The 12,784-nt window shown below is 35.1% G+C and overlaps 1 protein-coding gene across 1 annotated transcript in view; it reads left to right on the top strand.

Moving 5' to 3' along the window:
• Window positions 1–11,864, top strand: part of RRN3 (RNA polymerase I transcription factor RRN3) — a 14,234-nt gene extending 2,370 nt beyond the window's left edge. The window contains exons 7-18 of the mRNA XM_085302734.1: window positions 787–850; window positions 1,299–1,368; window positions 2,981–3,079; window positions 3,666–3,761; window positions 4,237–4,372; window positions 5,330–5,460; window positions 6,613–6,743; window positions 7,553–7,737; window positions 8,295–8,403; window positions 8,890–9,042; window positions 9,943–10,030; window positions 10,751–11,864. Coding sequence (XP_085158860.1) covers window positions 787–850; window positions 1,299–1,368; window positions 2,981–3,079; window positions 3,666–3,761; window positions 4,237–4,372; window positions 5,330–5,460; window positions 6,613–6,743; window positions 7,553–7,737; window positions 8,295–8,403; window positions 8,890–9,042; window positions 9,943–10,030; window positions 10,751–10,909 — 1,421 coding nt within the window. The 3' untranslated portion in view covers window positions 10,910–11,864. The remainder of the gene's footprint in view (window positions 1–786; window positions 851–1,298; window positions 1,369–2,980; window positions 3,080–3,665; window positions 3,762–4,236; window positions 4,373–5,329; window positions 5,461–6,612; window positions 6,744–7,552; window positions 7,738–8,294; window positions 8,404–8,889; window positions 9,043–9,942; window positions 10,031–10,750) is intronic.
• The last annotated feature ends 920 nt before the right edge of the window (window positions 11,865–12,784 follow it).

Raw genomic sequence — 12,784 nt, 5'->3', positions numbered from 1 at the left:
AAAAAAAAAAAAAAAAAAACCACAAACCCCAAACATAAAAACAAAATTAGTTTTTTGTTCTCATTTTATTTACCTAGCTTGTTTTTAGGATCATGTTGGTTGTTCTTTAGATTCTTGGATCTTTTGTTGTTTGCCTGCAGTCAGCTCAAATCCAATTGCTGTCAGTAACCAAAATGCTACATGATTAGTGTGTTTATTGAGTAGGCCACAAGATAGCCTTTCTTTGTCTTGCACACTGGAATAAATCTCAGTTTTGCATGTGATGAGTGAGCCACAATTCTAATGTTTACTGTGGCTCTGCTTGGATGAACCAAACCTCCCTTCCCCCATCCCAAAAAACAAACAAACAAACAAACAAACACACTGCTGTATTATTATATTAGTCTGATTAGTTCTTTGTTGCCTGCTGGGAAAATGAGACGTGATCTTTCAATATGTTTTGGCTAGTTTAAGACTCTGCTATAATATCTTCTCACTATTTTTGTATTGTGGTCTAAATTTGGGATTTCCATATTTAACACTTAGTGTGAGAGAGTATAGCAACAATACCTGGCTTTGGTGGTAGCAGCAGATTCAGAGTTTGTTAATTGTAATACTGTGAGTTTTGTTTAGAATTACTATTCACAATAATTTTGGTAGTAAAGCAGTTCGACTCCAAAAACTAGTTTTGGCAAGTGTGATTTCCTTGGAAATCTTTAGAATGCTTAGTTGATATGGACTATTTTTTCTTGTTCCTGAATTAGTACTCTACATTCAGCTTGTTAAAAGTACTTCTTCTTTTTCTAGACCTTTCTGAAAACTTTAATACATGCCATAGAGCATTGCAAACTGTAGCAAGATATGTTCCTTCGTAAGTATATAATTTCATAATTTTGTCTGGCCTTTTCTTGCATATTTAAAGCTTGTGTAACAATGAATTAATTTTTCTTCTGCTAATTGGAAGTGTAATAGTTTCATGGCACTTTTTCCTATTATTCAGTAACTGGAATGTTGTGTCCTATCATTTTGAAATTTGCATAGACTTCAGAGTCTGAAAACCTTGTTAATTTTAATGGAAATAGGAAGTAGGGAAAACCATGTTCATAGCAGCATGTTTGAAGTAGCTTCCAAGAATTCAACAGTGAAGGTTTGCTGCTCATCATTTGTTCTGCTGTACTGTGAGAACAGATCTTGTGTAGCTAATTGTCTTAAAATGAAAAAAACATGTTGTGAAATAAGCTTATTCCAGTCTCTCTTTGTAGAGCTGGAGCTTAGATATTTGCTCTCATGATGACACTTTAACTATTTTTTTATTGCAGAACACCACAGTTTCTTATGCCAATACTTGTGGAAAACTTTCCTTTCATAAATAAATCGGAAAGAACTTTGGTAAGAACAATGAATTTTTTTTTAATGTATAAAAATATTCCATAGCATGGTAATTGGTTTGGCAATTGAACACAAGTGTTTGAGTGCATTATTTAAGAATCTTCTCATAGTATTTTTATGTATACATACATACATACATGTCTTTGTGTGTCTGTTTAGTATGAAGGTTGTCCAAGCATACTTGAATTCTTTGTGCATATGCATTGTGCTAGTCTTTAATGACATAACTGCATATCTTTTCCACAGGATTGCTTTCTTAATCAGTGCACAAGATGGACCTCTTTGATGCTGAATCTCAGGGTTGTATAGTAAGGAGACGGTAGGATACCTGTCTCATTTGTTGTAAAAATTGGAAAGTATGAACAGGGGATTTGATAAGCAAACAAAGCGGTGGATATTACAGCTGAAAACCAGTTTGCCAGCAGGATATATCTCTGCTCTGATGCCTCTGTGTGGTGAAAAGTAAGCTGACAGCTTTTCAGAGGTCACTGCTCATCTGCAGTCTTTATTTTTGTGCTTTCCAATCTGATATCTGGGCACTTTCTTTACAGAAGGGCAGATCCCTGCTGCAGCAGTTTAGGTCAATTGGAGCTGTGTTTTGAAATTACCACGTGCTGAAAAAACTCAGAATTGTTTGTATTTCTTGCTAGATATTTTTTGTTTTACATAAGAAACTTTAAGTGTCAGATCCCTATCTGTAAAGTGAGGCTGATAATAGTTCTTACCAGGTCTTATGAGAATGATTTGATTTAATTTTTGAAACATTTCACTGAGGAGCACATTGTGAAGAAATTAATAATTGTCTTGAGACTGAGGTTTGAGTGGAGTGTAATTAAAATATGGTCCATGCATTATTGGTAAATATTTTCAATTTACAGAGTCTCGTGAATTAGTCCTTCTCATCTTATGCTCTAAAGTGCAGAAGAGGGCCTGTGGAAAAATCATATGTATTATATAATTAAAGGTTGTGTTATAATGCATATTCACAAAGAGACTACAGCATACTTAAATGTGGCACTAATTACCTAATCTAGCTACTCTAACTAAACTTGTCAGTTTTGCTCTATGCAAGTTGCAGTGTTTTGTTTTGTATCTTATGTGTGTATGGGAACATGCACACTCATATAACTTGCCTGTTAACCTGTCTGAAATGTATGCAGAACTCTGGGAAGACTTGTGTGTGGAACTTGGGATTGTTCTTGAATTTGCTTAATATAATAAAAGTAAAGAGGTATTCAGTCTCATTTTAAACAGTTCTATTAGATCTGTGTCTAGACATAGTAAAGAATAGGCATATGGCTTTCATTTTTTCTAGAGAAAGGTTAGGCGAACTCCTATGGAAATTAATATTTAACCTTTCTGAGTTTACACTCATTCTGTTTAAAGATATTTTGAAAAATTAGCATGGAAATTGTAGATTAAAAGTTAACAGTTTAACAATTAAAAGTTAGTGTTTTGATTATCCATTAACTTACTCTAGGTTGAATGCAGTCTTATTTCCAGCTATTTTTAGAACTTTAGATTAAGAAACTTTTTTTAAAAAAAATCTTTGGCAAGAATGAAACTTCCAGTTAACAGTACTATAGACAGTTCTTTTAATTTTGTGTTACAGGAATGCTATGTTCATAACTTGCTACGAATTACAGTATACCTTCCAACACTGAGGCTTGAAATTCTGGAACTTATTGTTGAAAGGCTGTTAAAGCTGGATGTAAGTTTATTTTGCGTCATCTTTTAAGAAAGTTTTGTGTTAAAGTGCAGAAACTCAAAAAATAGAGACAGAGAAACTCTTGAGTATTCAGCTCAACAGAAATTATATTCCAACAGTGCACATAATCGTAAGATATGCATATTACCACAGCTGAGGATAAGTGTGATGTGTAATGTTAGTCACTGCATGGAAATTCCATGCCAGAATCAAAATAATCTTTTCGTGGTGATCAGTGCCAAGACGTGGAGAACATGCTACTCTTTGCACAATTGATCTCTTTTACTGTTGCCTTATAATGAAGGGATTTGTATTCTTAAAAACACAGAAGGGGAAGCACTGCAAACTATTAATGCTCTTTATTTTGGAGAACCTCCGTATATATCAATCTGTTTTGTGTGGGGGAAAGCTAATCTTCTGCAAGTAAAGTTCTGAAAAGTCAGTGTGCGTTCGTATCTGTATATCAATCGTTATATTAATGTGCATTTAATCATGGATAACATATAGCTAAAAGTTAGGAGTATTACGATTTCTTGTGTAACTAACAAAGCAAGGTTTATAAAATTTAATTTCTTTTTTGCAACTGTAGGTTAGCACTCCACAGCAAGATATTGAAGATGCTGAAGAAACTGCTAATAATTCTGAAAGTGAAGAAAAATCTACAGAGAAGGGACTGTTTGACATGGTGGGCTATCTTGTTCTAATAAAAACTTGATAGAAATTTTTGTGTTTTAGGTGACTGTGAACTATAAAATAGGATAGCATAGGAATATATTATTACTTTGTATTTACTGGACTGTAAATGTATAAAACCCAGATCTTCAAACTTGAACAGCTGATAAATGGCTGATCTGTTCTTTGGGTGTTGATTTATTCATGTAATTCTGAGCATGCGTGCATGCTATGGAACAGTTTCCTTATGTAAAAACACAAGTAGCTGTACATAAATCTAATTAAAGAGTTCACGGTAATTGGCTTAGCTTACAGAAACTTGCTATGCTAAGCTATGTAATTAGATAGTGGTGTTTTTTTGGTTGTGTTTGTTTTAACTTTCAGTAGCATATCACTGAACAGAAAAATTCTGTACTGCTGTTCCTCTGATTGCTGTCTCTATGGTATTGTATGTATAAAAGATGCATGACTGCCATTTTACCTACCAGGAGGAAGATGAAGAAACAAAAGGGAACAAAGTTGCCTCTTCTGATAGTGAGAGAATGGCCCATCCACTTGCAGAGCGCCTGGACATTTTGATGACCATTCTATTTTCTTATATTAAAGATGTCTGCCATGTAGATGGTAATAACACATGAACTATAACTGATTTTTTTTTGTTTTGTTTTGCTAATGAGTAAGAAAAACACAAGTGGAGATTGTACTTATGCTGCTGCAAGATGAAGCCCTGACTCTTCAGTAGGCAAATTTTGCTCTCAGCAAGCTCTAGGCCGGATTCTTACCTTTGTCAGTTGTTTGTCGGAGGAGTATGCAGAGGTCCATTTATGACCTTAAAGTCTATTCTTCAGTTGTAGGCGTTTTGATTATACAAATGTGACACTATCCAAATTGTAACATTACAAGGTACAAGGGTAAATAGGGTTTTGTTTTCCATGGTGCTACAAAATTTCGTAGCAGATTGGAAATACTTACTGATTAAGCACAGTACTTTATCATTTGCTTTTACTGTGTTACTTGCTTTGAGTATTAGAATTATGGGAAAGTAGGATTCTTTCTACACTGTAAGCACTAGGAGTAGATTTAAAACACCAACCACTTTACTCAGTTTGAAATGCCAAAAAAAAAAAAAAAAAAAAAAAAGTGCGTGTTACGGGAAAAACACTTCGTCTTCTTTGATGGAACATGAACAAATTTCTGCTGGCATTTTTTAAGGTGCTGTATTTCTTAGAAGATGCTTTTGCTTCTTCTTCACATAATTCAAGTTATCGTAATTTGTTGCATAGTATCTCCTTCTGGTTCTTCTGAATTAACAGATTACTGCAAAGTTTGCATGTCTTACCTGTGTGCATGTGCATGTACGTTTTCCAACGTAACTGACATAAAAAACATTAGAACTGAAATCTGGGAAAGTTTTACTCCTAATATTTTTGTTTTGAATGTCAGATAAACCCAGAAGTCAGGTTGACAGTATTTCTTTAGATGTCTGTTACTGGTTTAGAAAGATTTTATAAATGTCATTTTCACAGCCTGCAGGTAGTAAAAATCCAAACTTGTTTTTTTGTTGTTACTGTTGTTATGTAGGCAAGCTTGATATCAACAAGACAAAAGATTTGTATCGGGACCTGGTTTCTGTTTTTGACAAGCTCATTTTACCAACACATGCTTCATGTCATGTACAGTATTTCATGTTTTACATCTGTAGCTTCAAATTGGTGAGTAGACTCCATTTCTTTTAATGAAATGTCTTTTGTTGTTTCTATTGGTTTTATTTGGTTTTCCTACAAAGGATAGCTGCTTTCAGATGAAATTCCAACATTACCTTACATTTATCTGAAAATGGTGCATCAGTACTCATTCATCCCTTTGCATTCTCTCTTGTTAATTTTTAAAAGTTTTCCATTATATAGTTGCTTTTTTCATGCAGTGCATAAACTACAAATAAGTGGAATCTAGGCTGGCTTGAAGGCACTTCATTAATACAGCTCATTTACAAGAATCAGTTGGACTTTTGAACCTGAGGCATAGTGTTCTACCAAATTCTTTCAGCATCCGAAAGCTATCTTATAGATACTGACTGTGTTAGCTTTTTAGTTTGGACATCATGTTTACTGTTTTCTTCTGCTCTTTCCCATATCTCTTAAATGAAATACTGCCGTTTCTAATACAGCACTTAAATAAGAACATCCATACTTTTTGAATAAGAATTTCTAAAGATCCAATTAAGCTAACACTCTGTCTGTGACAGTGGTGAATAGTGGATTTATTAGAAAGAATATTGAAGTGGGGCAAGCATGTTATGGTGCTTTGCCAGAATACCTTCTCAACCTGCAGCAGTTTTCTGAGCCAAGGTGATGTTCTTTTATGGTAACAGCCCATGATGGACATATTCAAAGTGCAGATATATCATTGCTTTTTGTGCTGATAAGAATTTTTGGAATCCAGGATTTCTGTGACAAAAAGTTGGACGATATAAGCATTTACTGGGTGAAGAATCACATTTGGTTCTGCTAAGTTCAACTTCCTGTTATTTTCTTCAGATACACCATACCTCTTCTGCTACAAGCTTCCTGTTTACCTTTTCCTTAACGCTCTTAATTCTTAAAGACCTCTCCTATATCTATTCCAGACTTTCCTACACTTTGAGTTCTGTTTACTCTTTGCAACTAAATATAGAGAAAGACATAGAAAAGAGTATAGATTTTTATGTGCTTTTTCCATCATGTGTAGGAGTAGTTATTTACTGCAGTGTTAGTTGGTTGGGGGGTTCTCTGGTTGATTATGGCAGTTAGTATTGAGTATTAGGAATCTATTACTTACAGTGGCATCAACATAACAAGTAATGATTTCATGTGTCTTGTTTCCAGGGGTTGGCTGAGGCATTTTTAGATCATCTTTGGAAAAAAATACATAATCCAAACAATCCTTCAGTGATCAGGCAGACTGCTGGGAGTTATATTGGCAGCTTCTTGGCAAGAGCTAAATTTATTCCAATTGTGTAAGTTATTCTGATGAATGAGCAGAACTAAACAATTTATAATGTTTGCTGAGGATTCTGTACAGAGGTACAGTGTTGGTCTCCTGTTTGCACAACTTTGCCTGTAATGTATTAATACACTCTTTTTTACTTTCTGCAATACTGTTTCAGAATTCTCTTGAAGTTTCCAGAGCATTTTGGTATTTATAGGATGTAGACTAATGTTTGCTGGGATTCAGGACTTGTTATTTAAGGCTTCACTTAACAAGAAATATTGAGCAGTGGTAAGTTATGCTGATTTCAGGCAGTCATGGATGCTCAGTATATCTGATATTCAAAACCAGATATCTTTATGTGAAATGCCTAATGCAGATGGATTGGATTTTGAGACATCTAAGTCATGTGTTCAAGTATTTTGAAACAGATGGATTCAAATACTTCAACACATGAGTGTTCTTTTGTACGTGTACCTTCTATGTTTTTATCTGTTCAAGCTGTAGCCTTAGTGAATTGAATGTTGAACTTAAACAGATACTGGAATTACTCCTTGGACATTGGAGGCATCTGCCTCTATGCTACTCATAGTCCAAGATTTTAATTACTTATTTAATATTTATTTAATACTTAGTTATTTTATTATTTACTCTCAGTCACATAAAACATAAATTCATGGGATCTTGTGCTTTCACAGTTTGTGATTTTCTAATACATTAAAAAAAAGCTTGTAACAATCTATTTTTTACAATGTGATTTTCTTACTGGTATTTTTATAACATGAGATCCTTGAACAATTCATATGCTATTCTTGCGTATTATTTTCTCTATTATAGTACAGTAAAAGCATGCCTGGATCTTCTGGTTAACTGGATGCACAAATACATAGATAATCAGGATATGGGGACTAATGCTTACTGTGATGTAGCTCTCCATGGGCCATTTTATTCTACGTGTCAGGCGGTATTCTATACGCTTATTTTCCGTCATAAGCAACTTTTGGAAGGAAATTTAAGGAAAGGTGAGTATGTTCTGTTTGAAGGGAGTTAGAGATTTATTTGCAAGCTTTATTCTTAATGTGTCTTGTCAGTTCAGTCAGGTAACTAATGGCAACTTTATGCTGTTGTATTTTAAATGAAATAAGATGGCTTGTACACATGTTGGTCTACTGAGCTAAGTGATTTTTGTCTTTTGCTCTGCAAAAAGTAGTAAATCTTCAACCTGGAATTTCTAGCCACGCTTATTGAGCATGTTTGAATTCCAGCTGTATGGAAATGGTGTGGGCTTCAATTAATGATATGTCACAGGGAGTCTGTAATAGTTGTGTGCCTCTGTCAGTCCCTGAACACGGGCATGTAAGTGTAGCATCTTTGTTGCTAGGTGGCTGGTAGAAGGGTCCCTCGTACTGTGACACGTTACCATAAATTAGAATAAGTTTTCTGCTGAGCAAGGTGTGGGCTAGGTCAGTGTTAACTCTCTTATAGAAAGTGCTTCTGTGGTTTTGTGCAGAGTTTTTAGAAATTAAGTTAAGCTTCTATGATGTGTAATGGGTATTTGTAAATTGTTCTTATTTTGAAGGTCTGTCATATCTGCAGAGTTTAAATTTTGAACGTGTTGTTATGTGTCAGCTAAACCCTTTGAAGATTTGTATACCCTCTGTTGTTAACTTGTTTGCTGCCATTACGAGGTACCTACTCATTTATTTCAGTTTCTACTTGATAAAGATTATATGAGTGTGCATATAATAATAGCACAGTTTTCAAAACCCACTTACTTTTTTTTATTTCATGATTGTTAGTATAGTATCAACTATTAGCCCAAGAGTAGTCTTATGATATTGGTCATATTGTAGACAGGCTATGTTTATTTCTGATTCAGATTCAATGAAATATAGCAATATGTTAAAATTGTTCCATAGCTTTATATTAGTGCTAAAGTTGGTGATGTATGATATGCTAATGTTCCTTAAAGTGAAGTTTTCTGAAGTGCTGAAGAAGAGAATAGGTTTTAAACACACTTGTCTTGTTCTGTGAACCCCTAATAACAGTTGCAAAACAGTAGATAGAAGTGATGTTTCTTAAATATAACACTGTATTTTAGTAACATCTGAAATCCTTGCTTTTGTGTGTTCTAGAAATGCTTCTCTCTTAATTTTTGTTACTTTTTTTAAAAGGAAATACCAACTGGTGTTCTGCTACACAATTATTGAGAGGAACAATAGACAGTTTATACCAGTTGTTCGGAGTGGCACTGGGGGTGACTTTGTGCAAACTTGCACTAACCCACTTGACAGTTTCTTCCCCTTTGATCCATACATGCTCAAAAGGTATAGTTTAAAAATAATCAACTTATTTCTGCCTTGTAGAAGACAATTAACAAAAAATTGTAAGAAACTTTCAGTGTTTCTATAACGCAGTTTCTTCCCCATCTTTTGTACCTTTTGCATAGCATATTTTAGCCAGAGACTGTCAGAGATTTGAATTGAAATTTAACCCCATTATGATACATGTGTATGGAAGAAAGAACAAGACTCAATTTCCTATTAAGATGTAATTAATTTGTTATGTTTGATAATTTTTCTTTGGGCTTGTTTTAAAGAGTCTTTAAAATATCATGATGTTAATCTAGTACATACATTGTTCGGATTGTAGTGGTGGTTTCTTGTACCTTGAGTATAGTAGTTTATGATTGGAGACTTCAACTTATTTAAAGTTGCTTGCTTTCTTAATGAATAGTGGTTTATTTGCAGCTTTTCAAATTGTCTAGCACTTTGGTGCTTGAATTGATTTTCCTTTAATGTAATACAATAGCCATATTCTGTTATTTTATGTCTTTAAAAAAGAAGTCTCCACAGAACAGAGATCTTCCTTAGAAGTAAAATACTTAATAGAAGCATATGATGTTATCTTCTATAAATTTGGAAGAAACTATGCATAGTCCAGCTGGTTAAAAGTACACAAGTAAGAATTGGGAGAGCTAGATTCCTGACTGTATCTGACAAGGAAGAAGTTTTAATTTCTACCTATCGGTCTTTCTGTCAGCAAAATGGAGTTATTGCTTCACATATATGTAGAGGAATTAATTGGAAAAGTTTATAAAATCCTATAGATGGCTATGAAAATGCCAAGCATGGTATATTGTATTACCAAAACAAAATGTATATAGTAATTACTTCTGCCTTTAACTGAATTCATTAACTCATACTATGCTTTAATTCTTGTTTCAGATCAAAGAAGACCATTGAACCTTTTTATCAGTTCTGGGAAGAACTGAGTGCTGAAGATCTTGAGAATCTGAAAAAACCCATTAAAAGGGTAATATTTTTCGATCAAAATTCAGTTCCGCTTTTGCCAAATATCTATCAGCTGCTTGTATTGCAGGATTAATTTTTTAATGAGTGTGAGCATAGTTAACCTTTGTGGGAAACTGTGGTTGGAATTGGTCAGGAAGCTTGTAAAGATTGTTTTCATTGAGGTGCTGTTAGGGAGACTGGTGAGTTGAGGTGTCAGTGTTAGGAGTTAATCTCTAAAGTACTATGAGACATCAATTTTGCTATTGTACCTGAGAAATCCACTTTGCAATGCCTGTGTTTCGTAATGAGAGTGTATCTAATTTTTCCATAATTTGAACTAGCCATGACAATTGTAACACAGCTCAAGTTTTGAATTATTTCCTTCTGCTATTTTGGTGTACTTTGTTTACTTTCTCGTGTAGAGTGCCAATCCTATGTCAGCTTTTTGTTCAAGTCCTTGGAACTTTTTTTTCATTGACTTCTGTGACAACATGTAAAAGTACTTAATTGTGTAACTTTGTAGATGTCTTTTGTTAACTGAGAAATTTTTAATCTTTATAGTTGTTTGATTAGCAGATTTTATTACTGCAACATTTAACAACTTCAGAATTTATTTAAAAAAAAAATCTTTCTGGGTCTCAACATTCATTGTTTCTGTGACATCTTAACTGAGAGCAAAGCAGAAAACTCTTAAGGGACTGTAGTTATGTCTCTGCTCTTACTGACTTTTAAATCTGTGCAGGGTACCTCTGAAGATGAAGATGATGACTTTTTGAAAGGAGAAACTCCTAAGAATGATGGCATGGTTGGAATTGCTCCAAACTCTTATGAGTCAAATACCCGAAGCCCAGTGAGCCCCATAGGCTCCCCTCTAGACTGTTATGTGCAATATCCACACTGACCTGGAGAAACAGAAGTGAAAGGGTTGAAATTGTGTGCAATTTTCTGCTCTGAGAAGAGACTTGAGCTCAACTTTCTGAACTGGCAAATATTTAAATAACTACATTTAAGAAAAATTGTTTCTTGATCAGATTTCTACAGATGTTATGATAAATTCATATGTTGCTAGAAAAGACTAGTGAATAAATAGGGTGGTATTTTACAAATTTCACATTGAAATGGTTTTTATGACTTCAAAGGTTTTTTATAGTTTATTTTCTTGACTTTAAAGCTTCTGTTTACTAATGTTTCTCTACAAAGTTTTGTATATCGGGGTGAAATTCTGGTTCATTTTCCTATTGATTTCTGTGGGACCAGGATTCCATTGTTAGTATTTAAACTACTCTGATGGCTGTTTTTTGAGTTAGTTGCAAAGGAATGGTATGAGACTGTGATAGGGAAGCCAAGAATTCAGTCTGATCACGATTCTTTTTGCACATATCTCTTAAGCTTTTCCTATCTGTAGAATAGTGTTTGGTAAAGCTGTTTGATAGTGGAAAGTGTATTCAGACGGTAAGCATTATCACTGCTTAAATATGTAGCTGACACAAAACTTTTCCGAACTGTTGATTGCTGGAAGTGTTGAAAATGACAGAGTAGTTGAATGTATGATTTGTAGATAGTTTTCTCTGAGATGCCAAGAAAGCACTCTGAGGTGTATATTTGTTTTCGGACTTTTAAAGTTCATATGTGAATGCTGAAAATAGAGGAAAAAAAATTCCCTTGCAGAAAGGAAGTGATGGTGTCATTGTGGTGTTCATGTGTCAGTGAAGAGTTTCTTTGCGTGTTTTACCTTTTTTTCATGATTGCTGACTCTTAGATTTGAGAAAGAATATAAATGATGGAAAAAATGTTACCTGTGTACCATTTAGTTGAAAATGTCACACTTTTGAGGTAAAACTCTAATAGCTGTGCAATTCCATTTGTCTGCCCTTCTTTATAGTCTGAATTTGTAAGCTTTCAAGACCGTGTTTTTATTCAGAGCCAATACAGACTGATGCAAACAGCACAAATCCTATGTCTTCGAAAACAAATCTCTTTATGATGTGAAGCACCTTTCTGTGTGTTGTCTAGCTTCTCAAAATTAGCATGTTTTTTCTGACAGACTGTGAGTGAGTTTTGGGACATGATGTTGCAAAATTCATCTGTGAATCTGTGCATTGTGGGATAAATTAGGACTTAGTTTTTAAATTTAGCTCTCTCTTTTGCCATTCTTGAGCTATAGACAATGAATTCAATTTGAAATAATTGCATTTTCTCCTTGCACAAAACAGCCCTTCTCGTATCAACAGCAAGGAACGTGTCCTTTGGAAGCTTAATTTTTCTGTTCTGTCACTTTGCCTTTAGCATTGTCATCAGTCATGTTTAAAAAAAAAAAGGCTGTACAAACTTTCCAAATTTCTAGGTCTCATTAAAAGAGGAAGAAAAAAAAAAGGAGAAAAAGAAGGTAGATGCATAGCAAATGACACAAAGCAGAACATTAAAAAGGGGCAAGCGTTGAAGTGTCTTCGCTGGAGTTGCGCAGTTCAGTTCAGCGTGCAGAGTTCAGACTCGCTGCCCCCGAGGCCGGCGAGGGGCTGCAGCGTCTCCTCAGCGTCCCCTCTGGGGCCGCTGCTCCCGTGGGCGTCGCTGCAGCCGGCAGCGGCGGCAGCTGCCCACGCTTTGCCCAGGAGAGTTTGAGTCTGTAAATACCGATGGTAGCGAGGGGAAAGCTGATTCAGAGGCAGAAATTCTGCATTTCCGAGTCGGGCCCCGCGAGAGGCGCACCGCGCTGCGAGGCGGCCCGCGCCGCCCCTTTTCCGCGCTCCTCGGGCGCTGTGGGCGGCGGCGGGGGCAT

Source organism: Rhea americana, unplaced genomic scaffold, assembly GCF_003343005.1.
Source record: "Rhea americana isolate MKP2758 unplaced genomic scaffold, rheAme1 scaffold_10, whole genome shotgun sequence".
In the NCBI taxonomy this organism is placed as follows: domain Eukaryota; kingdom Metazoa; phylum Chordata; class Aves; order Rheiformes; family Rheidae; genus Rhea; species Rhea americana.
The sequence above is the reverse complement of the archived record's forward strand: the minus strand, read 5'-3'. Positions and strand labels throughout refer to the sequence as shown.